General features: G+C 39.1%; 1 protein-coding gene across 4 annotated transcripts; it reads right to left on the bottom strand.

Moving 5' to 3' along the window:
* Positions 1-1,973: 1,973 nt before the first annotated feature.
* Positions 1,974-21,779, bottom strand: LOC127448209 (ankyrin repeat domain-containing protein 50-like). 4 transcript variants are annotated; one of them, XM_051710574.1, is made up of 7 exons: positions 21,433-21,778; positions 21,267-21,347; positions 17,097-17,329; positions 16,049-16,764; positions 9,497-9,744; positions 5,158-8,769; positions 1,974-4,898 (listed from the first exon to the last, which is right to left on the bottom strand). In XM_051710574.1, exons 4-6 carry the CDS (start codon positions 16,516-16,518, stop codon positions 5,159-5,161), a joined length of 4,329 nt encoding a protein of 1,442 aa, XP_051566534.1. In that variant the 5' UTR covers positions 16,519-16,764; positions 17,097-17,329; positions 21,267-21,347; positions 21,433-21,778; the 3' UTR covers positions 1,974-4,898; position 5,158. The 4 variants fall into 4 exon arrangements, with proteins under 4 accessions (XP_051566534.1, XP_051566533.1, XP_051566532.1 ...); XM_051710573.1 differs by having other exon boundaries at positions 1,974-5,005; positions 21,267-21,779; XM_051710572.1 differs by having other exon boundaries at positions 21,267-21,778.
* Positions 21,780-27,510: the final 5,731 nt, after the last annotated feature.

Genomic DNA, 27,510 nt, shown 5'->3' with positions numbered 1-27,510 from the left:
ATCGTGAGAAAATATGGGCAGATGAACTTCCCAGATAGGGGAACCTGTTCCACCTGTTTCATTCTGGAGTTGTTTTCGGAAATTAAATATACTGTTAAATATTGTCCTTTTACATTAGATAGATGTTGCCAGGTGCTATTCTAACCATAGACATTTTAATAAGCATTAAATAACCCAGTTTGCATTAATATAGTTTTTCATTTTGTAGAGATATGATCAATGTTTTCTAATGTATTTTTAGTTTTTGTTAATATGACTTGTTAATTTAATTTAAGTAATATTTTTTTTTTTTTTTTACACCATCTTGTCTGAGAGGTCCTATTACCAGTGGTTGCAATAAATAAGGCATCTTGTTATTTAGTAAGGAATGTTGGATGGCCCCTAAAACGTTACAAAATAAAAATGTTTCCTGCAGTGTCAAGAAAAAAATACAAAACAATAATAATGAGTGCAAGTTGTCCTTCATTATAGAGGAATTCCTGAGTTTGCAGTTTGTCTAACCCCAAACCACATCAGCCCAAATAGGGTAAAGACTAGTTATGTCTTGGAATTTAATAGATAAATAACTAAATGAAAGAACCAAGATAACAAACTTCCAAAGTGGAAATAACATGCTGCAAAATGTCTTGGCAGTTTGAGAAATTAACACGTCTCAGAAAGGAATGTAAAATTGATCATAATGACATGGTGACATTCTGGATTTTAGAATTTAAGAGGCCTAGCCTTTTGTAACAGTTTTGCCACAATTCCAAGTCTCTGTATGTAGCTGCATATTTGGGTTCACTCCTTGTTCAAACTATGGTAATTTGGTTATGGATAAGTATTAACGTGGAGTTTTTCTTCTGATGACACAGGTCTGGAAGACAGAGTATATCTTTGTGTTTTGAATGTCTGATGAAATATAACAATGTTTTGAGTATGTCAGTATAAACAGTGTGTGTATCTGTGGCTTTTGTGTGCAACAATGGTGGCATTTTACCTATTTATTTTAGGGGGATTTATGGAAGTAGCAAGTACATTTTAGAGGGGTGTGACATTTGAACCGTGTTACATTGGTGCCGAATGTAACACGTTTCAAAGGGGCAAGGAGGAGGCGGGTACCGGCACGGCAGCGTGTGGCCCTCTCTCCGGAACTGCGGCATCCGGCTTGGCCTTCATCTCCTCGGCTGATTAGCCCGATTGGCCGGGCCGTGCGCACTCATGGCCCGGCCCCGCCCTCCTCCTCGTCACAAGGGGAAATAATAAAACTTCCACAGGGAGTGATAAATGTGTACATTTTAGAGAGAGATGAAAGAAACAAGTCTTTAACACTGCAGAGGATATACAAATAAGAAAAAAGCTCATTAAAGAATGTGAGACATCTTAACACTTATACCTTAAAAGAAATACACATCCCAACAGATGGAAACAGGGACAGAAAACATCTGAATTCTCTTAAGCCCCAAGACCTACTTAAAGGTATAGTTCAGCCCTAAAATGTATTTCATTTACTCACCTTCATGAAAGCTATATGACTTTTTTCTTCTGTGGAGCATGAGATATTTTGCTGAATGTTCCAGCCACTTTTTTCCTTTCAATGAAAAGTGGTTAAACATTCAGACAAGCTCCAAAAATAAAAAGCACCAAAAAATAAAAAGTATTATGTATAGACTATCTTACAAGTCTTCTACAGGCTTTTTATGGTGTCGTTTGCTCTTTTTGAGATTGACAATCTGAACTGTATACAACACACAAAGAAATGTGGCTAAATATTCTTTTATATTTTCATGGAAGAAATGGATACATGCATCCAAAGATATGATGGTGAATAAATGATGACAGTCATTTTAATAATATGATAGCATAGTAAATACTTTAAATGTTTATTATGAACAAATGTGAGTCAAGTAAACTTATGTGTCTTACATGTGTGAGTGATACTATATAATCTGATGCACACAAACGCAGTATAGTCATATCATCAACCAGGAAAGTGTAATCATAAACTTTTGTTTTAATTAGTGCATCTTAATAAAATGTTACATACAAAATAGTATAAACATATAAATTACTTATGGTAGTGTTAAATTCACATCACTCCCCCATCTCGCTTCCTTCGTTTTTGTGACCCCTATTTTTATCCTCCCACTCAAATCTATTTGTCCTTTAATGAGCATTCATGAGATCACCCATACCTTCCTCAATTTTTTATTTTTTGCTTATCAAACAGTAACATCTAACTTTCATTGAGCATGGTAACGGTACCAATAGCATTAGAACCTGGTTCGGTACAGTTTGATAAACCATTCCCCGCACAGACTGCTCAGCACGGAACCGTATTCAAGAGAGAGGAACCCTGTAGCCAAACAGCTTTAGTGACATGGCAACTCATGATTGGTCACTTGTCAGTTATTTTCATTCTAATCCTAATTTCTCAGGACCATAATGGAAAAAGAAACCATTACCATGTCATTGTACAGAACACCAAGATTCATCAATGGTAAGTATTCAGCCCAACGATGGAAATACTGCCAAAGGGTAGTAACATACAGTTGTGCTCAAACGTTTGCATACCCTGGCAGAAATTGTGAAATTTTGGCATTGATTTTGAAAATATGACTGATCATGCAAAAAAAAACTTTTATTTAAGGATAGTGACCATATGAAGCCATTTATCATCACATAGTTGTTTGGCTCCTTTTTAAATCATAATGATAACAGAAATCACCCAAATGGCCCTGATCAAAAGTTTACATATCCTTGAATGTTTGGCCTTGTTACAGACACACAAGGTGACACACACAGGTTTAAATGGCAATTAAAGGTTAATTTCCCACACCTGCTGCTTTTTAAATTGCAATTAGTGTCTGTGTATAAATAGTCAATGAGTTTGTTAGCTCTCACGTGGATGCACTGAGCAGGCTAGATACTGAGCCATGGGGAGCAGAAAAGAACTGTCAAAAGACCTGCGTAACAAGGTAATGGAACTTTATAAAGATGGAAAAGGATATAAAAAGATATCCAAAGCCTTGAAAATGCCAGTCATTACTGTTCAATCACTTATTAAGAAGTGGAAAATTCGGGGATCTCTTAATACCAAGCCAAGGTCAGGTAGACCAAGAAAGATTTCAGCCACAACTGCCAGAAGAATTGTTTGGGATACAAAGAAAAACCCACAGGTAACCTCAGGAGAAATACAGGCTGCTCTGGAAAAAGACGGTGTGGTTGTTTCAAGGAGCACAATATGAAAATACTTGAACAAAAATGAGCTGCATGGTCGAGTTGCCAGAAAGAAGCCTTTACTGTGTCAATGCCACAAATGACAACACCTTGACATGCCTCACAGCTTCTGGCACACTGTAATTTGGAGTGACGAGACCAAAATAGAGCTTATGGTCACAACCATAAGCGCTATGTTTGGAGAGGGGTCAACAAGGCATATAGTGAAAAGAATACCATCCCCACTGTGAAACATGGTGGTGGCTCACTGATGTTTTGGGGGGTTGTGAGCTCTAAAGGCATGGGGAATCTTGTGAAAATTGATGGCAAGATGAATGCAGCATGTTATCAGAAAATACTGGCAGACAATTTGCATTCTTCTGCACGAAAGCTGCGCATGCGACGCTCTTGGACTTTCCAGCATGACAATGACCCTAAGCACAAGGCCTAGTTGACCCTCCAGTGGTTACAGTAGAAGAAGGTGAAGGTTCTGGACTGACCATCACAATCTCCTGACCTTAATATCATCGAGCCACTCTGGGGAGATCTCAAACGTGCGGTTCATGCAAGACGACCAAAGACTTTGCATGACCTGGAGGCATTTTGCCAAATCAAATGGGCAGCTATACCACCTGCAAGAATTTGGGGCCTCATAGACAACTATTACAAAAGACTGCACGCTGTCATTGATGCTAAAGGGGGCAATACACAGTATTAAGAACTAAGGGTATGAAGACTTTTAAACAGGGGTCATTTCATTTTTTTCTTTGTTGCCGTGTTTTGTTTTATGATTGTGCCATTTTGTTATAACCTACAGCTGAATATGAATCCCATAAGAAATAAAAGAAATGTGTTTTGCCTGCTCACTCATGTTTTAAAAAAAAAAAAAAATGGTAAATATATTACCAATTCTCCAAGGGTATTCAAACTTTTGAGCACAACTGTATATGCAGACACATAATCATAAAGTCATCAAAAAACATCTGGCATACAAAGCCACAAAGCAACTGTGGCAGTTAGACTTGGTGGTGGTAACCATACGCTTTTAAAGAAGCCCTTTTGACCCTGCAAGTCCATTCCTGGGTACACCAAGGTGTGAGTCTGAGCAATCTACATATCATCACCCAAAAGGCGTATTTTTTATTATTTTAAAATTTTATTTAAAAATACATTTATTTAAATTTTGGCCTCATTCTCATTAGCTCTCATTTTTCGTCAATATAAAATTAAGGTGCAATTTCTTTCCATTACCTGGCACTATTGAATCACGATGAAAAAGTGAATAGCTGTGCTGTCTATGACAGTTTAGTAATGTCTTCAATTGAATATCCCTAGGGTACAACTATGGCGACTTTTGAAAATGCACAATAACAACAGAGGAAATATCCATAAGTGTCCCTCTGAACGTAAATATATTTTCCTGTGATTGTATGTGTGAGTATGAGAGAGTGCCAGCTGCTCTCCATTGTGACGGGATGAAGAGGAAAAGCTTTGGAATGTACACAGCTTGATCCTTTGAACTGCAGGCTACCTCCGTCTCTCCTCTCCTTTTTGCGCTTTAGGCTCAATGGATTAGAGAGAGGTGGAGGTCAGTTTGACTCTCATTGCCATCCACCTCTATTCTCAACACTTCCCACACACAGTGCAGTGATTGCCCACACAACCCTCAACTCCTTGAAGTCATAAATTCCCAGGTTTTCCTACAAAAGAGTGAGGCTGTCATTAGCATTCCTGACATTCCAAGTGCAAATCATTAAGATAGCAGCTCAAAGCACAATGCGCTTCCATCTGGCATACATGACAACTCCTGAAAGGCAACATATGAGCATAATTACACATCCAAATATAGGCATAAAACACATCCAAATATGTAAATTACTAATTAAAATACTTTAAATTGACATGAAAATGAACAAATTTAATGGTCTATTATGTCAGAAACTTCAGTTAATGTCTCACCTCAGAGAGGGGTTTCCCGCTTGTGAAGCACTGCACTGGTTGGCCCTTCAAACTGCAGCTTAATTGCCTGTTTGAGATTCAGCTGGGGGTCAGTTGTTGTCATGTTAAACACAGACATATCAGGTAAGGCACTAGGTGAGGAAATAGCTAAAAGGTCAATTGTTGGAGATGTGGATGTCTTTTGAATACATAAATCATCTCTTTGTGCATGAGATTGGAGATGAAGAGGTGGATACCCCAAAGGGGGGCTTTCCCTAATTTTTGTCTGTCTAATTGCGCCATCTTGGTTCATCATTACTCCCAAGGAAGCCATTACTGAGTTCCATTTTAGGTCTACTCCTCCAGCCTGTTTAAGGCTCTTTTCCATCACATTATCTATGATGTAAGGAGTTTTATGTTTTAAGAGGAAGTCAACATCCCCTGATGATCCAAGTCCTTTTAAGGGTTTGTCTGCATCCAGCAGTTCATTTAAGATGCACTGTTTGTGTGTGGGACTGCTCTTGGGTGCAGCCTTTTGCTTGTGCCTTGAAACTCTGCCCTGAAGTCTGGCAGGATTGGAGCCAGGATGAAGCAAGGTGGAAGGCCGACTACGGGAACAAGGAAGTGAATGTTGCTGTATCTGCTGGATGAAATTTAGGCTGTCGGCAGGTACTGTCTGAACTGTGGAATGGGAGTAGCAGGTGGAGGAGGAGGTCTGTGAGGCAGGCATGGAGTGGAAACGCTCTGCTGTGGAAGCTGGAGAACAGGAGGCAGAAAATGAGGTCGAGGATGAAGAAGTGGTGGCTGGAACTCCATCGACACCCACCTCTTCTGAGCTCAGGGTCACCTGGCTTTTTACTGTGGATGAATGATAAAAAGTGTTGGGAGCATCACTGGGAGAGAATGGAATGAGACCTGTAAAGGGCTTTGCTCCATAGCTCTCCAGAATTCGCACAATAGTAAAATGACCACGTTTTCCTGCTACATTCACTGGGCTGCGACCATAACAGTCCACATGGTCTGGTTCTGCACCTCTCTCTAAAAGCATGGCTACAATTTCAGCATGCCCCTCCTGAGCAGCAATGCTAAGTGCTGTGGCACCCTGTTGTTTGCAAGCCAGGTCAATATTGAGACCCTTTGCCCTAAGGAGCAACCTACCAGCAGCTGCATGACCCCTCCATGCCACAGAGTGCAAAGGTGGCCGACCATCGAGGTCTTGTGCATTTGTGTCAGCTCCATATTTCAGCAACAGCTCGATACCCTCCAGGTCTCCTTGCCAAGCTGCTACATGGAGTGCAGTTCGTCCTTCTACATCTCTTGACTCCAGAGGGACACCACCTTTTTCTATGAGCAGTGTTGCCATATCTAAATGGCCCTTCAGAACTAGCAAATAAAGAAGAGGTCTTCCTTCAGCATCTCGAACATCAGTGTCAGCCCCTCTATGTATCAGTAGCTCTACAATCTCCCTATGCCCCTGCAAAGCAGCTGCACTGATTGCAGAGTGTCCATCATATGCACGATGATCGATGGGTGCCTTGCGGTCCAGTAGGAGCCTGACTGTGCTGCAGTGCCCTTCTTGTGCTGCCAGAATTAGAGGGCTCCGGCCCTCTACATCAAGCTCACCTACACGTACCATGCTACCTCGCTCTGTCAATACTGCACACACACTTTTGTGGCCCTCACAAGCTGCAGCATGCAATGGTGTCCAGCCCAGGTCATCTTTGTGATTCTCATCCAATCCTCGGTCCAGCAGTGCTCTTACAACTTCAACACTACCATTTGCGGCAGCCAAGCAGAGAGCAGTGCGGCCCTCTCCATCAATGCCATCCACTGCTGCCCCCCAAAACAGCATACGGTTAACTGTGCCAGCATGCCCCATAGCTGCAGCTGCAAGAAGAGGAGTAACAGCAGAGGAATGAACTCCAGAGCTTTCATCCACATCAGCACCAGCTTCCAAGAGAAGTTCCACCACTTCCTCATGCCCTTTGTATGAGGCCAGAAGTAAAGGGGTCATTCCATCTCTGTCCTTATGTTCTGGATTAGCGCCTCTCTCCAGCAGAATGCTTACAACCTCTCCATGCCCCCGTCCTCCAGTTGTTGATGGCACACATAATGCAGCAACAGAGAGTGCAGTCCGTCCATCCCCATCTGCAAGATTGACATCAGCACCTGCATCCAGCATGATCTGCACTGCCTCTTTATGACCCATGTAAGCTGCAGCTATTAGTGGAGTACGACCTTCACGGTCTGAATGGTCTACCTCAGCACCATGATCAAGAAGGGTTAGTAATATTTCCTCGTGTCCTCCCCAAGCCGCTGCACGCAAGGCTGTTCGTCCATCTGAATCACAGCCATCAATCTCTGCCCCTGCTTCCAGAAGGAGACTCACAGCTTCCTTGTGGCCACCCCATGAAGCTGAACGCAATGCAGTCCATCCTTCACTGTCTGCATGCTCCAGCAGGGCTCGTGCAACAGGACTTTTGATCCCTTGCTCCTGGACCCATTCCAGCAACACCTGCAGTACACCCACATGGCCTTGTCTGGAAGCAAGAGTTAGGGCTGTCTGCCCTTGACTGTCATTCAGTGAAGGGTCTGCCCCATGGCATAACAGCAATCTAGCTACATCAGCAAGTCCAGCATGAGCTGCAGCTGCTAATAAAGTCCGTCCATCTAATGGGTCTGTACGGTTCACACTGACACCACTGTCAAGAAGTGCTCTCACAGAGTCCTCCCTCTGCAATGCCTGCCGTACAATCCTGCCTCTTCCCCCAACACAGTGCACCCTCACACTAGAGGTATTGTTTTGAGAACAGTTTGCAGAGTAAATTCCACTTTTCCTCAAGAGCTGTAGTACATCTTGCTGAACCAAAACAGGTGTTTGAGAAGTATGAGGTGGTGGTGGCACATCATTTCTGCCACTACTTAGAGCTGGAACCCCAGTCCATAGCAACCACAATTCCAGAAGGGCTGGTTTCTCTGTATGAACTCCACTATTAAGGAGGTGGTAGGCCAGGTGGCAAGTCTCTTCTGTATCCAAACTACTGGCTCGAAAAGAGAGGGACATGGCCAAAGAAAGGTGACCGTCCTTAAGACAACACAGAAACTTCTGTGTACAGTATTTAACATCAGTTAACCATTCTGCAAAGCTACTGTGAAAGAGGAGTTTACTGCCCTCAGGGCCATCTACAAACAAAGATGCCAGAGCTACCATCTGTGACTGAAAGTCTCCAAGCCCAAGGTAAGAGTTACGGCTTCTGGCAATAGTGTAGAGCTGCTCAGCTGTTAGAGGTTGTGGAGATGCCAAAAGGATATTCAGCAAAGGCCTGATATGGACAAACAGACTTCGAGGAAAGAGTCTTTGACAGAGCCAAAGGTAAAGGCCATTCAGAGTGCCTGGAATGTCCCGAATTTCTCTTAGTCCTACTAGACCTTGAGCAACACCATCTAGAACCCGTTCAAGAAACAAAAAGCATCCACCACTCTTGATATGCAAAAGATTAAGCATTTCAGCAGTCTCTGGTGTAAGCTGTCTTCTTAGAGCCCCATCCCGATCAAGTCTCCGCAGGATATATTGCTGTAAGTCTCGTACAGTTGCAGGTTTTCTTAAGTCATCCAGACACAACCTCCGAAACCCTGCAGGGTAAAGAGAAAAAAGATGAGATGTGGCAGCAGTGTAATGACAAAAATTAAACAAAGACAGAATAAAAGACAATCAACGGTTAAAGCATCATCTAAATCCAGTCTTTTCATCTCATGAGCACAGGTAAAATATGAAGGTCTTTAAGGCTTTTCAAGTCAATATTTTAAGAACCTTGCATTCATATTTGTTTACAAAGGCAGAAATGTACACACAACTTGTGCGCAAATCTTGTGAACCACTTATCTCTTTACTTAAGATGTAATACACTAAGAGCTAATGAGTGCGTGGGACCAAGTCATTTAATTTAGTGAAAAACAAAACACTACAAAGCCAAGAAATAAACAAAAACAAATTACTCAAGAAATCTGGAGGATATATTGATAAATGGACAGAAAGCAAGCAATAAAGAAATAATGAATCATAAGTGTTTACCAAATATTTGGGTGGTTGTACTAGGTATGAGGAACATTAAGTCATTACTACATGGGCTGTCAACACAAAACATAAAGAACCTGTATACAATTTTAAGTAAATAAGCAATAAATAAAAAAGATAAGCAGTGCACAACACTCCAAAGACATGAGCAATAAATATAGTCATCTCACAAAAGAGGCTAAATTATGCTGATAATTATGCTAAATAAATGGATAATATTAATGAGTGCCTAGTCCTAAGATTATGCCATGTGGTTTGTTAATCAAGCAGTCCCAATGTATTTACCTGAGAACATTTTGCAAATAGCTTTGTTCTGACGACGTGCAGAGCAGATTAGCAAGATCCAAGGGGGCAGGAGTTGTACGTATTTGAGCAGAAGCTCTACAATAGAGAAACTCTGAGTGGCCCCATCTCCTGATGTCAACCCCTCTCCAACACCATCACCTCCACAACACCCCGAGTCCAGTGAATCCACCACTATAAACACACTGTAAGGCGGTGGTGTCAAGAGCAAGAGGGGCTCTAATATTGCCCTTAAAAAGAAAAAAAAAAGAAAAAGAGGTAAAATGTATTATACGAACATATAATGCATAATTGAAAGCCAGTACAACAATCATTTCATACTCTGTAGCCAGAGCTTTGATAGCAAATGACTGCTGCCAGTGTCATCGTAAACCACACAGACACCTGACTTTTACAATATATATTGAGTTAGGCTCCCTGACCATACCTTCACACATGAATGAAAGTCAATTCAGAACTGAAGCTGGCCTTATCTGGAAAGGAAACAGGAGTGCAGAAAGTGTGCATTCTTTTTGTAAAGAATATGTAAAAGTGTCATACTTATAGGAATAGTTCACCCAAAAATTTAAATTCTGTCATCATTTACTTTTTTTTTCTCCTGTGAAACACAAAAGACAGAAAGTTGGGGACTGACACCTCAGTCACCATTCACTTTCATTGTATGGAAAGCAGATGCAATGAAAGCAAAAGGTGACTGAGGCTTCCTAACATTCTGTGTAACATATTTTGTGTTCCAACAAAGAAAGTCATACAGGTTTGGAACAACAATGAAGGTCAGTAAATAATGACAGAATTTTCATCTAAATTCAGATGTAGGTGGAGAATTTATAAAAAAATTCCTTTCCCATCCATCCAATAAACTCCCATTAAGCTCTGTTATTCTCAATCAGTCATTTTCCTTGTTTCATTAAACATCTTCTGACTTGAGGTGTGGTTGCAGACACAGTGCTATGGAAGCTCAGTGATTTCCTGTTGCTTCCAGGGCATACCTGCAGACGGCGAGAAGGTGCTGCTTCCTTATCAGACTCATGTTCATTTGTGTATGCTACTATGAGTACTCATCACTGACCTGCATCCCTCATTGTTTGATTGGCTTTTTTTATTTATCAAACACTTAATCAGACACTGTCTCATTTTACATAATAACAGGCTGCTGGACCGGACATACAGATATGAGTGCTTGCCACTAAACCATTTAAGACCTTTTGATCATACTTTCAGTTTCCTACAGGTAAACTATCAACACATGCATTACATGCTGTCCTGTTAATAAAGATGATTATATTCTGTAAATTCTCACCAGTTTTTCCTTTCAATTACAATTTAGAATAATCATATTACAATAATAATGAACATACACACTTGATTTCTTTAATAGTAAAATGTTAACAAAACATCTTACATTGTCTATTTTGGGTAACGATTCAAATTGTTCCTCTTCCACACACTCGCCATAAAATGTAAAATCATATATGTGCTGTGTTTATCAAACAGCATGCCATAACCTTATCTCCACCATTTGATAAGGTAATGCCCTTTTAACATGCTCAGATCACAGCTTGCGGCAAAAAAAAAACAATTAATGTACTTCCTGTCTCAATATTTTCAAAAAGACAGGCTATGAGTAAACTCTGACCTCAGAACTGGTCCCGCTAGTTAGAGGTCAAACTTTTGGGGTATTATTCAACAGTGAAGGGTTAAGTTAGATCAGGCAGGAGCCTGAGAGAATGTTTGGAGTGACTTTGTTATACTTCAGTTGTGAACAGAAAGGGAAGTTTAAAGATTTGGTCATGGTCAGGCATGGTTTGCAGTCCAGCACTGGTTTAGCTGGAACCATCTGCAAGTCCTCACTGCCAAAACGCGTAACATGTAGTGGTCGACCAATATACTGCAGATGCCGATAAATCGGCTGATATTTTAAATTTTTTCATTATCGTATCGGACGATACATTTTCTTGTTTGGCTGATTCATTTCTCAAGCCACGAGGGCACCGATCATCTGCTTGCACGTACAGGAGCTGTCTGAGACATGTAAATGATCAATCACAGTTCATTTTGCTGTTATGTGCCATTGTGTTACCACAATAATTAGGGTGGCCAGAAGTCCTGGGACAGTCCCGTATTTAAGCACTTTTTCTAGTGTCCTGACTTATTCAGAAAAAAATCGTGTTTTGTCCCATATTTCCCGTCTCTTAAAATTTCTCTATCACCTAAACAGCTTTCTCATTCACGTGAGTATTCTAATCAAAGGTAGCCATGGATACGGCTTGTAAAAGCAATAAAATCACACCGTGTTATTTGAAGTACATGATTGGATTAAACTATCCAATCACAATCCCCTATCAATAGACGTCCAGTTAGTGAACTGATTGAAGAGTCAGTTTGAAAGGGCACACAGATGAAAATGTGGCTGGAAAATGTCAAGGAAGCATGCATCTACATTTAATGAGGATCTTCAAAAAGAGTTAAAATTTTTAAAATAGGAGTCAAAGAAGGAGCCTAGTAAAGTGAGGTGTGAGATTTGTGGAGCTCGCTTTTCCATCGCCCATGGAGGCTGCACCAACACCACGCAGCATGTTCATACAAAAAAGCATGTGGATGCTGCTAAAAGTAAGTGTGCCACACCAAGTGTTAGTGATTTTTTTGTGAAGCAAAGTTCCGAATCTGAAAAGGTGCACGCAAGTGATGGACTTTTTGCTTATCATTCTGTTGTGTACGGCAATAGTCGGCTGACTGCACTGAAACTGATCAAGAAATTGTATGATCCAAAATTTTCTTCTGCCCGCACCAAATCTGAAGCTGTCATATGCAATGTACTCGCTTTTGTGCAGCTGGACTATCAGAAATTACTGCAGCATGGCAACACATGTGTAACAGTTCGGGAAAGGAGGATGCAGGAACCGGAGTAACAAACAACAAATCTTTAATAAAACAGAACATCAAACTGAAAACACAGCAACAGAGCGGCCACATGTGTCTCTATCTCTCTGGCATCCCCGGTTCTTCCCTTATCTCCCTCCCAGTGATAAGGCAACTTAGCGCCAGGCGTGTATCCTTACGGCCCGGCCACGCCCTCCTCCTCCTCATAACATGTTTCCTCTCTCTTGGTCCAGCTCTTGAAAGAATACTACACATTTTCAATGGTCTGTGTGCATACTTTCTTTCTCAAGAAAAATGCCCAAAGTTTCTAAGAGACATTTTCAGCAATCCTTGCCCTAAACTTTGGATTGGCTTCGCACTCAAGCAAACAGCCACTTTTAACCGTGCACTGGAGATAATAGAGCAAGACCACATATCAGCCACAGAAGTGGCTTTGCACAATCATGGCCTGAGAAAAGTCTTGCAGGCCATGCTGGAGGAATCATTCATAACCTCTGACATTAAAAAGCAGTTAGTTGCCCTGGTTGAAGCTGGTGACATGCGCGCGGATGATTTCTTTTGTGCAGTGAGAAACTTTTATTCAGCATCGGTGGATTACCTCCAAAATTGGAGCTGCTCATTGGAGAACACAGAAAAACTTAATTGGGCCCTACTTAGAGACATCCCAGAGTGGAAAGACATTCAGAGCAGCCTCGAACAGTTCTACTCCAGTATCCCCACTCTCAGTTTGATTGACGTAACCACGCTCTTTGATGAGTGGGCTTACGCGAAAAACATTGTCACTAATCGCATCACTGAGTGGATGTTTTTTGTGAGCTGGAGAGAAAGACCATCAACTTCAGAGTCTTAGCCAAGGTCATGGAGTTTGTTTTATGCCTGCCTGGGACATCTGCATCTGTGGAGCGTGTGTTCTCATTAATGAATGCAGCATGGACACTGGATAAATCTCAACTCATGAAGGCAATGCTTTTCGTACGTCTTAATTTTGGACTGGACTGCTCTGCATTTTACGATAAACAGTTATAGATGTGGATGCCCCCTCTACTTTGCATTGATCTGCGCCTAGGTAAGGATACGTCAATTTCATTTTTGCTGAGGGGGCCTGCCTGTTTTCCACAAGCAGAAATCTGGTCACCCTAACAATATTGGACTGGCTTCACCAACTTCTCATTTAAACCATCCTGCATATCAGAGCTGCGACAGATGTATATGAGCTCATTATGTTAAAATGCATGCAAGTTTAATTCTCTCTCTCTCCTCAACCCTTCCCTGTTCTATTAACTGTCTTGTCTAATGATATAAAAGTAAATATAAACATGCGGATACCTTTTTAAACATATGTAATTCACAAACCTCACAAAACTTCCCAAATCCAGCATTTCCTTATTCTCTCTGTCTCATGAATGTTTCATGATGGCCAGTCCAAGACGCTACAAGCAGGCGATCTGGGCCACTTAAACTGTCAGGAGATTGCTGCTCGCTAGATCCGCACTAGCGCGTGAGAGCAACTTCAAAGTAAAAGCGCTCCATTGCATTGTATGTACAATTAGTTTGATTCGGTCTTTTGTGACAAAATGCAAATGAGCACATGCCATCCGTGGTTGCTAGACAACTGTGTGCACTATTGTCATTTCCTTCTTCGAAATATATTAACAATTTCTTTGTGCAAATAAATTACTAAAATTGGATGACTAAACAGAAACAAGAAGAAACTGCTATATACCACTTAAAACACATCTTTATCTTAATTTTTTTTTAAGATTTTATTTTTTACAAAGTCAACATTTTGTGTGAAAATTAGTAAATATAGCGCTAAATAAAATTACATTTTTTTGAGCAATATTATTTACTATTTTAACTTTTCTGATATATCGGCATTATATCGGCCACCCTGCTCTCTAGATTAGGCATCGACCTTTAAAAAAAAAACATATTGGTCGACCCCTAATCACAAGGAGTCTGAACTTAAACTAAGAATGAGATAAATTGATTTGCAGAGCTTACAGAACTGAGAAACAAGAAGTCAAAATTATTTTCTGTAGTAATCCACAGCAAGACTTAAACTGTATTGAACCCGGAATAATCCTTTTTGTGTACAAAATTAAATTATAGAAATTCAGTACATGTCCTCATAATATTGTCCTCAAAGTGGAAATCATTGGTTGTTTGTGTTAAACAATTAAATTGTGGTAATGATAGCTTAAGTGCATCAGACAGTATGGTAGTAAATACAGAAGGGATTGACTCTCACATTTCACCTCTAAACTAACCCTTCTAACATTCTCTTTCATGGACCAGAGAAAAACATCACAGCAGTTTGTCAGCATGCGTAATGGAAATGTGAAATGTGGGCCTGTACCTCATCTCTGTGAGGGACAAACTGAAAGCACTAGTGTAAGCAAAGTGCAAACACTGACCAAAGGACGAAAAAGAGAATGAAAAGAAAGAGTTGTCAGCATGGCGACCTCACCAAGGGACACACCCGACTCCACAAACTAGGAGCACATTTATCCGTCTTTGCCTTTTTTCCCCCCTGAAGGTTGTAAATAGCGTCATCCATCTGCACTGAATGCTGGACTATTGTGAAAACTGTGAATAGGCATCATTATTGTGATGAGAGGAGTAAATAAATAAATATATGTAGCAGAACAATGGCCCCTTTCCTGCCTGTGCATTGAGAACGTCTTTCTGAGGGGTCTGAAGGGTACCAGACAAAGAGGGAGGAGAAGAATATAGGGGGTGCATGGGGGTTTAGTAGGAAATAATAAAAGAAACCCTGTTTAAGCAAGACGCCACTGTAATTTAGACCAGAAAAAGTGGTGCTGATAACATAAGATTTATCAATCACACAAAACATTAATTAATTACTTGATCTTATAACTCGTTGTTAATTTAAAGGGATAGTTCACCTAAAAATGAAAATTGTGTCATCCTTTCATCACCCTCATGTTGTTACAAACCCATATGACTTCCTTTATTCTGTGGACAACAAAAGGAAATGTTCAGTAGAACGTTAGCCTCAGTCTCCATTCACTTTCGCTGCATCTTTTTTCCATACAATGAATGTGAATAGTGATTTAGGCTCAACATTCAGCCTATATCTCTTTTGGTGTTCCGCAGAAGCAAGTCATATAAGTAAATAATGAAACATTTTTCCTTTCTGGGTGATCTAATCCTTTAAAAATGTTCTGGGCCTGAGACTATTACATGTTGTAGATAACTTAAGTAAACTCTGTTAGACTACAATCACAAAGAAATGTTTAAGTTATTCAAAGGCCCTGCTAAAGTGTCATTTTCCTTGCATAAACAATGTGAAATACAGAGGGAGTGTGTGAGGGAACACCAAATGCATAGCTGTGAAACATCTGGGATTTCTCACAAGAGTACAGAGCAAACATGAAATGCTTAAAAACTAAAGGCAGAACTAAAGGGACCTAGAATAGTGAATAATTTGTTGCAGAGCAGAAAAAAGGCTTACATTTTTATTTAAAAAAAGAAAGGTAGGCTGTTAACTGTTAAAGGGACAGTTCACCTAATAAAATACTTTAACATGATTTTCAAAAAAAAAGAAATGGTTTAATAGACTGAGCAGTAAGTAGAGCAAGACAGTACTATTACAGCAGTCCAAACACTGTATTACATTGATACACCAACCTTTTAAACGTGTCATCAGGTGCTCTTTGGCAGTGAATGGGCTCTAGGACAGCAGCAATGGCAGGACTTCTTATCACTTTTGCATAGTTTGGTCCGAGAAGTGGGCTCTCCTTCAGTTGTTCAACCAGCCCCAACACAAATTTCCACACTTCAATACTGCCAGCATCCTCCCGCTGGCAATAGTGCCAGGCCAGACACCGTGATGCCAAACCTGCTGCCCTACATGCTTCTGACTGGGGCCAAACCAACTCTGTACAGAGGGCAGTCTTACCGGTACCCGGGCCGCCGGTCACTAGCACACCTGGAGGGGCATGGACCTTTCCCTCCACTCCCTTGGAGGGATCTCGTGCCTCTAGCCATCTTTGTAACTTCTCAAGGGCCCATTCACGGCAGTAGAACTGCCGGCCCCGTAACAAGCTGGGTAACATGCCCCTCATCTGGCCCTCTGGAGACGAACCGGAACGAACCATGACAATGTACCTTCTTCCATAGTCCTACATAGAACAAATGAAGTATATACTCTTGGGATTTTCAATGCTTGCATGGCAGTTAGCACAGAAAAAGCAGATGGCTCTGTTGGGCTGTATGCAAATGTCTGGTATTGAAAGATCTGCTGGATTGTGAGTCAGAGATAGTGTCCTTAGATGACTGTTGACCGCAGGTGTGTTTGTGTTTTGCAATGTCGTTAGTCCAAGTCATTCTGCTAGTTAGAAGCCCTGTTAAATAAAACAAACACAAAGCTAGAGTTAAATAGCTTGCACAACAGTCTGTCTTCTGCTCTAATTGTCAAAGTCTGTCTAAAGATTGAGAGAAAGAGAGAGAGAGAGAGAGAGAGAGAGAGACAGAGAGACAGAGAGAAAGAGAGAGGGGTAGAACATATCTTTCAAACATGCATTTGAGTGAAAATGTAGCTCATATGTAGGTGATTCACAGTGTTGACACATCCCTAAACTTAAACTGTCCTGAGTAATAAAGAAATTTAAGTTAGAAAAAGAGAGACATTGAGAGAGACAGTTAGCGAAAGTGAAAGAAAACCACAAAATCTTACTTCGACACATGTTGTATCTTCTTTTCCCTTTATGTTTCCTCAATGAAAATCTGAATTTCACCTCAAATGTATTTCATCCTCCACAGAGGTCTAATGGTTTTTCTGGCCGGGCTGAAATCTCCTCCTCCTTTCACATACTCTCTCTGTGTCCCAGCTGCTTACCAGTTTTTCTGGTCCTTTATCTCCTCCCCTCTTGCTCCTTAACATGTCAGGGCATGAAGCGAAATAGCTGACTGAGAGAGAGAGAGAGAGAGAGCATGGTTAAGGGAGGAGTTAGGGTTTGGGGTCGAAGTTTAAACACAGATGCATGATGCCATATAGCGTTTTTGTCTTTCTTTGTCAGTACACATTTTCTTAAGAGAGTGAGAACTCGTGGACAGGCTCCAGATCATTGCTCTAAATATACCTCACATGCATGCAATTATTTAGAAGTCATAAAACAAGAAAGAAAAGACTCCACTGAGCAGCCAGCAACCTCATTACAACAAACAAAGTGCTCAAGAATGTATCTTTTACACACAACCAATGTCTAATTAATTCAACATGCACCTAATCAACAACAATCAACAACGTTGTGGTTAAAGATCCAGGCTACCTGCCCAGAGGTTGCAGCCTCAAACTGTTACGGCGGATCCATGAATCGTCTAACCACTGCGCCCTTGAGGGTGGCGTCCAACCCAAGACTGCTCCAGGGGGTACTCTCTCTATAATTACTGTACTGTGTGTTACTTTGGATAAATGAGCCAGATAAATAACAAGTAGCAAAGGAAAACTATCCCTTAAAGCTACAGGAGCTGTTATATAAATAAAACTTTAGTCCACAGGTTTCCCACCTTATGTAAAGTATTTAATTATATACTGCAATGCAAGGACAGCTAAACTGGACACTACTGACAATGTCTGAGGCTCACAACATCTGTTACTTTTTATCCCTCACCTGTCTATGATTGCAACTGTGACAAATAACACTTTGCTTCATATATCTTTTAACCGCATTAACCCATGTTAATATAAGTGGGTAGTTTACATGACATGACATAATAGTATTTATAACCTAATATTAATTGCGTGATGGAAAATTTGTATTTGCCAAAATTAATTTGTCACACCACAGGACTATTTAACTGAACTGCAAATAAGCTACAAGTGGGGTGGGAGGTGGGCAACTTCAAATATATATACTTTCCATTATATTTTCAGTCACATTAAATCTTCATGTTGCATACCGTAAGTTGAATAAGTTGATATCAATGTTATTTGTCAACCACCCACATACACAGAAAGTTACATTTTGCCTGTTATAAAGGAGATGTTTACCTTGTGCCAGGGTCAGAATTTAACTTTACCATTAAAGCTGCACTACTTTGTGCTCTCTAGCGATATCTGTGGTTGAAATGTAAAATTTAAAGCAATTTGCGGAAGAACACTTTACTTACACTGTGTTTCAACACTGATTTGAGGTTACCTGGACATCGCCTGTGTGATCATGACTGGGAGAAATTCAGAGTCATAACGTGCTATTTTCATGTTAATATTATCATGTTATACGATTAAACATTTAAAAAAATGAAATATTACTTGATTTGATGAAGATAAACAACACTCTTATTTACATATTTTGAATGAATGAATTGTACAGTTTTCTGACACTACACTCAAAGTGCTTTTACATTGAGAACAGGGGATTCTCTGTAATCACCGCCAGTTCCCAGTATATTATAATATGATTAGTCAAGTGTTTTATCGACTATTAATGTTTGTATTGTATTATACTTAGCAATTTAAGAGGTGAAACTCGTGATACTGTTGATTCGAGTTCAGTGTTTGGAAAGACTTCAGGCTATTTTTACATTATAAAGCTCGTCAACGAAATCACTGACGAAAACATTAATTAACGAAAGGTTTTTTGATTTCATCAACGATAACTTAGACGAGATGAAATAGGTGCATCATTAAGATAATTAAACTATTTTATTAAAGCATATTGTTGACAAAAATATGATGATAAAAATGATACTGCAAGATATTAACAGTGCCAGATATAAACAGAAGAAGAAACATCTTGATAATGAGTAAATAGCAGAAGATATTAGATGTGGATTCATCTAATCAATTAATCCAGTGTGTTGGGCATTTCACCGTTTGAGCTGCGTGAGTTGAACACGCTAACAATGGCAAAATGAACCACTTTAAAACGGGGTAAATACCTCATTCAAACACATCCTATGTACACATGAGATTCATCAATATATCCACAACATTTATGGAACAACTTACATCTGCACAACGAAACGAATGAACATGTGAACTTGAACTAAATGACGCGCTAGTCAGAATATGCGGAATATGCGTTGCGTAACTTGCGTTGTGAATACGCGGTTTCCATAAGAAACACGCTACATGCAATTTATCCTTTCACGGAAAATTAATACGTCTCTAAAGCATTAAGAATTCAGAGTACAGTAGGATAACTTCTATAAAAAAAATTACATTTACAATTTTTTTATTTTATTTTTTTTAAAGCTAATACTTCCGTCTATACATTATTATTTCAGGCGCTCAAGTTTTTCATAACAAGGACAGTAGGCCTATGTACATCTATACTTTATGTTTGATACATGTTACATTAGAAAATGTTTGTACATTTTTTTTCTAAATATTTGAATATTTGATAAAAGTTTGGTTTGTTACAGTTTGACACCTTTTTGTCCATTTTGCACATCATCAAGTAAAAGACACAGTTGAAGTCAGAACTTTACATACACCTTAGCCAAATATATTTACACTCAGTTTTTCAAAATTCCTGATATTTAATTGTGGAAAACATTTCCTATCTTAAGTCAGTTAGGATCACTACTTTATTTTAAGAATGTGAAATGTCAGAATGTAGAGAGAATGATTAATTTCAGCTTTTCTTTCTTTCTTTCACCACACTCCCAGTGGGTCAGAAGTTTACATACACTTTGTTAGTATTTGGTAGCATTGGCTTTAAATTGTTTAACTTGAGTCAAACATTTTGGGTAGCCTTCACAAGCTTCTCACAATAATTTGCTGGAATTTTGGCCCATTCCTCCAGACAGAACTGGTGTAACTGAGTCAGGTTTGTAGGCCTCCTTAATCACACACACTTTTTATGTTCTGCCCACAAATTTTCAATCGGATTGAGGTCAGGGCTTTGTGATGGCCACTCCAACACCTTAACTTTGTTTTCCTTAAGCCATTTTGCCACAACTTTGGAGGTATGCTTGTGGTCATTGTCCATTTGGAAGACCCAGTTGCGACAGAGCTTTAATTTCCTGGCTGATGTCTTGAGATTTTGCTTCAAAATATCCACATAATTTTCCTTCCTCATGATGCCATCTTATTTTGTTAAGTGCGCCAGTCACTCCTGCAGCAAAGCACCCCCACAACATGATGCAGCCATGCCGTGTTTTGTTATGATTTGAAATAAAAGGATAACAATTAAAAACAATTAATCAATCGATTAAATTCTCAAAACAAATAACTAGATTGAGGATGTAATAGCCTCTTAAGCATACATTTAATCAACATCAACTTATACTTTTTACAACAATATGTATACTTAGTTAGGCCTACAGTAAATAGATGAATTCATTATGGGGCATTTTTTGACCATATATTTTGAATTTCGGAGGCATTTTTGTCACTGTCAGTGGCATTTTTGTCCTGATCGCCCCCTTAATTTCTGACCCTGTCTTGTACATTTTGGAAAAGAAGCATAGCTGTGGTGCCAGATGTGTACAGCTTGAACAATAGCCTAATCAAATTTTGTCAATTTAATATGAAATAATTAAATCTGCATCACAATATAAAGGCTACAAACTCCTAATCACAAATCCTTTAGTTGACATAAAATAACTTATTACAAGATCAGTCCCCTATAGTAGAGTAACCTCAGGTTATGTATCTTGATCAATGTCACAATGGTGATACTTCATCCGCCTTTATGCGGTTTGAACCTACAACCTTTCAGTTACCAGCCAGAGCCAGACGTAGCGTAACCATTAGACTACACCAAGTCTGTCCTACTAATCAAAACCAACGAAACCAAAATTAGAACAAACACTCGTTCCAGATAGAAAGGGTTTGATCTGTTGCCTCTCAACTCACTATACCAGCTTTTAATGTTATAAATCTTGTTTAACTTACCTTATTGGCACGTGACTCCGCTGTGCAGGTTACAGGTGTCGCATCTTCATCATTCTGACACCCACTGGAGCTTTCATCACACTAAAGCACGCACAAACCGAAGCATTTGAATCGTTCATATACATTACGTTGATGCAATTGGAATAACCTGCTCGTTTGGACTAACCAGCGTCAGCATGTCAACATATACACGCGCGTCTGCTGTCTATCCTCGCTCTCCGATGCTTTGATTGATTTCGTAGCCTACTGTCAGTGGTGATATATTTGGTTGCATGAAGCGTGATGTTATTCTTTGTCGTTTCCTTCGACGATTCTTGTAGGTTTGAGCGAACTCGAATCACTTAATGTATTAAACCCTTTGCAAAAATAGAGCAGATCACGGACAACTGTCCGTCATGGAAGTCTGTCCGCTCCGAGTTTTCACGCATCTGATTGGTTTATTTCGACTCTATCGTTGTAGTCCACGAGGGGGCGAGTTTTGTCAGTGGATGAACTTCAGAGCAAAATGTTTCATGTGTGGAAATATTATTGGGGGAATATTAAGAACACTGTCAAGATCATGTACGGGTATGTATCACCCCCAAATCTAAATAAAAGTAGGAAATTACCCGAAAAATGCATATTTTACATTTCAAAATATGTATACATCATGGTGGCATTCCTTTTTGTACAACTTTCTTTAATTCATGCTGATTTTAATAAAAAATGGCTGGACAGGATTATTTTCGTTAATGTATATGACAGTAATGAGAATCTAATGAGAGTCATCACTGAAAATAATGAGAAATACTAACTAAATAAACTAATGTAAAACATCCAAGTGCTTTAATAATAGTACATTAATAATGAATATTAATAATAATGAATTTTCTAATGGGAATTATTTATGAAATTAACTAACTAACCTTAGAGCTGTTGAAATCATGTTGGTTACAATTTCATCCCATTAGCTAACCTATTGCATACACACATTGTGACGTTTGCCTGTCTAGTGTAGACCATTGAAAATGCTTGATGTTTTGACCTCTCTTTCTCAAGAGAATGCTTTACGTTTAAGAGCCAACAATAGCCTTTTTCCTGTCTCTGAGATGCACTGGAAATCCTCTGGTGGGATTTGTGCATTTACAAGGCAAGACCAGGAATTCAGAGAATAATGCTAGGGGGGAAAAATCACAGCCAACTTCCTGACTACAATTAACACACCTGCACCAGTGCTTCAAGTTTTCCTCCTCTTTTATTTCATAATTGGCAAACTGTCAAAAATGAGTCTGTAAATTTTCATTCACTAATGATAAGGTTATATTTCTAGATATTTAGATATTTGGAAGAACTTGGAAGCTTTCTCTGCTGGAAAGACCAGCTTAGACCAGCATCAATAACCGTGCTGTTGTCATACTGGTCTTTTTTTTTTTTTTTTAGCAGAGTATACTCTGACCTGAATCAATGCAAACCAGTGTTGCTGGTTTAATACAGTATATTTTAATAGAATTGTAATTTTGCATAGAGTTGCATTTGTCTCTCTGTGTGGGGTGTGTGCCTGTAAGGTTATTTTAAAAGTCAAATTAGAGTTGGTATTTTGTAATTTTTTATCTTACATCTTTTGTGTTCCACAGAATCAGAAAAGTTTGCAGGTTTGGAATGACATGAGGGTGAGTAAATGACAGAATTTACATTTCTTTGGGTGAACTAACCAATTAACAGACAAGTGAGTTATAGGCTATAGAAGGGAGTGTTGTAGTTTTACACTGAGGTTGATACTGTAATACAAGAATAAAGATGCAGTGTTGCAGTGAAGTAGGCATTTAATTGTGCAAAAGATAAACAGCTTAAATCAGCAGGTTCTTTCCTCAGTAGTGCTTTGAATCCATGAGCCAAACAAAATCTGTGTGCATAGCCTATGTATGTACAGTATTCACAGCATACAGTCAACAGAGCATAATAAACAGAGATTGGTTTTGAGATTTATTTAAGATGTAATAGTTGAAATGGTTGAATCTGGATCTGAATGCGCATGAATTAATTTTCCCTCCCACACAAGACTATAACACTTCATATTATTTGTTGCTCCAAGCAACTGCTCAATATTATAACTAGAACAGATGTATTTTCCTAATGGAATAGAGCAGATATGGTTCACCTCACCAAGGATCAAATCTGTGTAACACAAGGCTGTGTAAATATTGAGTAGACAAAGTCCAGACATGCCAGATATGAGATTGCATTAACTGGCTGTTCCTGACTGTTGTGATTGAATAATGAGGCAAGTGCAAGGTTGCAGATGATGATATTGTTACATAATATACTCACCATGGTTGTTTGTTGTTACTTTCAAACACCATTCTAGCCAAGTCAAGTCACAGTTGTGGTATTACTAGACCTCCTATGGTCTTCTATCATCAGTGTGCCATCACTCTCACTTTTTTTGGAGCAACGTCAACTGTGATTGATAAAGCTGATAGCACAGTGTCTTCCTTTGTGTTTGGTGTATCCTGTTGGATGATGTTAACTTTCTTTTATTTAAGAGAAAAATATAACTGCACAACTCAAAATAAAGACTGATTTATTCAGAAATAGAAATAAATGAGCCTGTATTTTGAGTTGTGCAGTTATATTTTTCTCTTCTATAGTTTTTGCAATAACTTGAACCTTTGAATTTAAGGTGTGCGTTTAAGTATCTTCGAAAAGTAAACTTTCTTTTATTCACATATGAAAGCACCCATAACCTGCTCTTCTGTTTGCATCTTCAAATTCTGAAAGTAGAATTCTGCCCTCTGGTTAAGCATGTCAGACAGCTGTTATTTGAGCTCTGCTGAAAGACCAAACCAGCATTACTTTACATTGTCCAGGCTAGTTAATGCTGGTCAAGTGTTGGTCTAGAAGTTGAACCAGCATAGCCATGCAAACTTTAGCAGTTGAGGCTGGTTCAGCATGATCTGTTTGGCAAAACTGGTTGACCAAGGAAGCCTTGCTCAGTGTTTCCCACAGGATTTTGTGAGACTGTGGCGGGCGTGCTCCTCTGGAAGAAATTTTTACATTTTAAAGTTAAATGCATCAATCTGGTACTCTTTGAGAGCAAAATTAAGAGGCTAGATCTATAAAGTACTTTGTGCACTTGCAAATAATTTTGTGCTCTAGTAGTAATTTAATCATAAACACATTGGTTGCAGGGCTCGACATTAAGCACTGTCATGTGCTTGTCCTCCGGACAAGTAAATTGGTCATTCACTTATCCGAGTAAAAAATGTCACTTGTCCAGAGAGAAAAAGGGACATTTAAGTTACATGCTCCAGTAACATGTCAAAGTTTAGGTTGTATATTTTTCTAAAATTATGACTGATGCCCAACCTAATAGTGTACCTTTGCAATCAACTCAATTCTCTGTGACAGAAATGTAAACTGCACTGGATAGGGGAGGAGGATATTGTCATATGTTAATTATTTTATGTTACGTATGGTAGTCAAATAAAGAAAAGCCTCCATCGCCATCATTTACAGCAGGGATGCTCACACTTCTATTGAATGAGATCTACTTTTTCATCATGTTAATGCAGCAAGATCTAGTATGTACAATAAAGGCTATACATTATCACAATACCAAAATTTTAGTAGTCGGTAGTGAAATTGGATGATTCTCAATACCAGCTTCAAAACCACAACGAATAATAACACTAAGTAATATGTTAATTATGGAAGAATGGTTTCAAGTTCTTAAGTAATTATTCAAGACTAGTAAACAGTCAGTAATAAAATAACAATAAAAAATAGCAATGAATAGAAATAGATAAAAAATATTAGAACAAAAATACAAATGAAAAAAATTCAGTGATTTTTTAACAGCTTTAAAAGTTTTTAACAGCAGTATCAAGTATTCAAGTAAACATTCAGAATTAAATGTGATATGAAATTACTACTGGTCTTCACTGTATGATTATAATACTTTTTAAAGCTACTAAAGTTACCCAGTCAAGAGCACTGAGTCTTTTCTCATTTTCTTGTTATGGTTGTTTGATTATTATAATGACACACTAGACGGTAGCAGGTCTATTAGGTTACACTTATACTTCCAAATCCGACAGTTTGATACAAACCTGCTTTTTTTCTATGCTGTTTACGTTCACTTTAGACATCACTCTCTGTGTTTACATAAATACCTCACTAAGATGGGCATTTTGAAATGCATTTGACGGTGCGAATTAGCGCGAGCATTTTTGGAATACACGCGCATGTTGTTCAGCACACACACATACGCCGCCTGTCAATCAAACAGGGTGCAGCTGTTACTAGATCACTAGCGAATTATAAAATTACATGCTCTGGATTACTTTCAACAGCAGAATAAAAATATGAACTTTCTAATAAGTGACACAGGCCTAGGCTATCACAAATATAGCTGGTTATTTTTTTGTCTGCTTGTCCGGTGGTGCAAGTAAAATTCTCTTTCAATTGCCCCTTCAAAAATCTACTTGTCCTGGACAAGCGGACAAGCATTAATGTTGAGCCCTGTGAGCCATCAAAGAAATGAAGTAAAAGTGGTTACCTGTGTTGAATTTGCTCCTCAGATACTAAAAATAGTTACATTGTCAGAGCCGCTGCTAATAACGTTAACGTTAGATAATTGGTTCCAGTGCGTGTATGTTTGAGCATGCACATGTACAGCAGGGGACTGACTGACTGGGAGCGAGAGATGCTTTGCCGAAGCAACGGCGCAAAACACACGTTAGAGATCTTTTATGTTATTTTGAGAAGTGTAAAATATTTTTGGTTCATTATGAAACTGTGGCGGGACAAATTAGATGGCCGCCACAGTCTAGGTAATTAATGGGAAACACTGCTTGCTAGTTAAGAAGTCTGTTTGGGACACCAGCATACTACCATCCCATCCTGGGGACCAGCATCGAAAACAAAACTTGCATACATACATACAGTATGGTTGTGACCAGCACTGCTTGACCTTTCAGCATGGTATGATCTAATTCATCCTCATAGGCTGGTGTGATTATTTTTGGTTTTAATGCATCTTTTAGTAGACATGTTTTTTGTCCTCCTTTGTTTGTCCTTTTCACTACGTATCTCTGATTTGCTTTTTTAACCTTGACCCTGCATGTTACGTAACTGCCCGGGGTGGACATTATACATAACACTTTTTACTTCAATTTTAACTGCCTCTTATTCTCTTTGTTGAGAACTTCAATCTGAGCAGCACAAAATTTGTTAACATAAAAACAAGATCTAGTCACCTTTTGATGGACACGATCAACCTTCCTTTTTAATTATTTGAGGTACAACATTGTTGCTCATATCAGAATGCTTTTTCAGCTTTTTTTGTTAGTTTCCTTATCAGTACAGTCAATATTGATTTTCAGCCATCTGTGTGTTTATAATAATATGTGCATGTTCACGTGTGGGTGTAAGCAGTAAGTAGCTGTATTTGCTACATTTACCCCTGAATCCTCCTCCACCTCACAGCGGCATATAAATTATCTAGTACTCCATCTAAATTTGAGGTCTTTTCACAGAAACCAGAAGACCTGCTAACCATGGAGGTGTTCTTCCAAACTTTTACTCTGTGCCTGGTTCTTTCCCTGAGCTCCACTGCTCCCTCATGAGTATACACACAGACCCTTTTAAACACGCTTCCTAAATATCTTTTAATTCAGTCTGCACTGTTACACTTTTATGGGCAAGATCGCTTTCACTTTTATCATTTACATTTATGCAAGGAAAACTGTTTTGTCCTATAAAGTGTACCCTTGTGTCAAACGTCTATAGGCACGCATTTTTGACCACAATCCTCTGTCCCTCGAACCCTATTTACCTTAGGTGTTCACCACAAGCCCTAACAGAAAATATCTCATTCTTCTTTTTCCACTTCCCATTGCAAATCTTCCCATACACAGTCAAATCCTACCTGTCTCCCTCTCTTTGTTCATCTAGTTTTACATTTTCATGTGTAGTATAGCTACTGTAGTTTACTGCTATTAACTTGAATCGAGTTTCCAAACTGCCAGAACAGATTGTTGTTTATTGTTGTGTTTACACACACTTAATAGTACTATGTCAGCAACATTTCAGTTACAGCTCAGTAGAGGGTGGAGGTGTTACCTAATTTCTGATTTCTCAATTTTCCCTTATGTAAGTCAGTGGTTCACTGCTCATAATGGTCAATGCACCTGCCAAATTGCATTTTTTTTTTTTTAAAACAGTTAATACACATTTTTATAACCTATTTCGGTTGTACTAAAAA

Source organism: Myxocyprinus asiaticus, chromosome 11, assembly GCF_019703515.2.
Source record: "Myxocyprinus asiaticus isolate MX2 ecotype Aquarium Trade chromosome 11, UBuf_Myxa_2, whole genome shotgun sequence".
In the NCBI taxonomy this organism is placed as follows: Eukaryota; Metazoa; Chordata; class Actinopteri; order Cypriniformes; family Catostomidae; genus Myxocyprinus; species Myxocyprinus asiaticus.
This window is presented reverse-complemented; position numbering and strand designations above follow the sequence as displayed.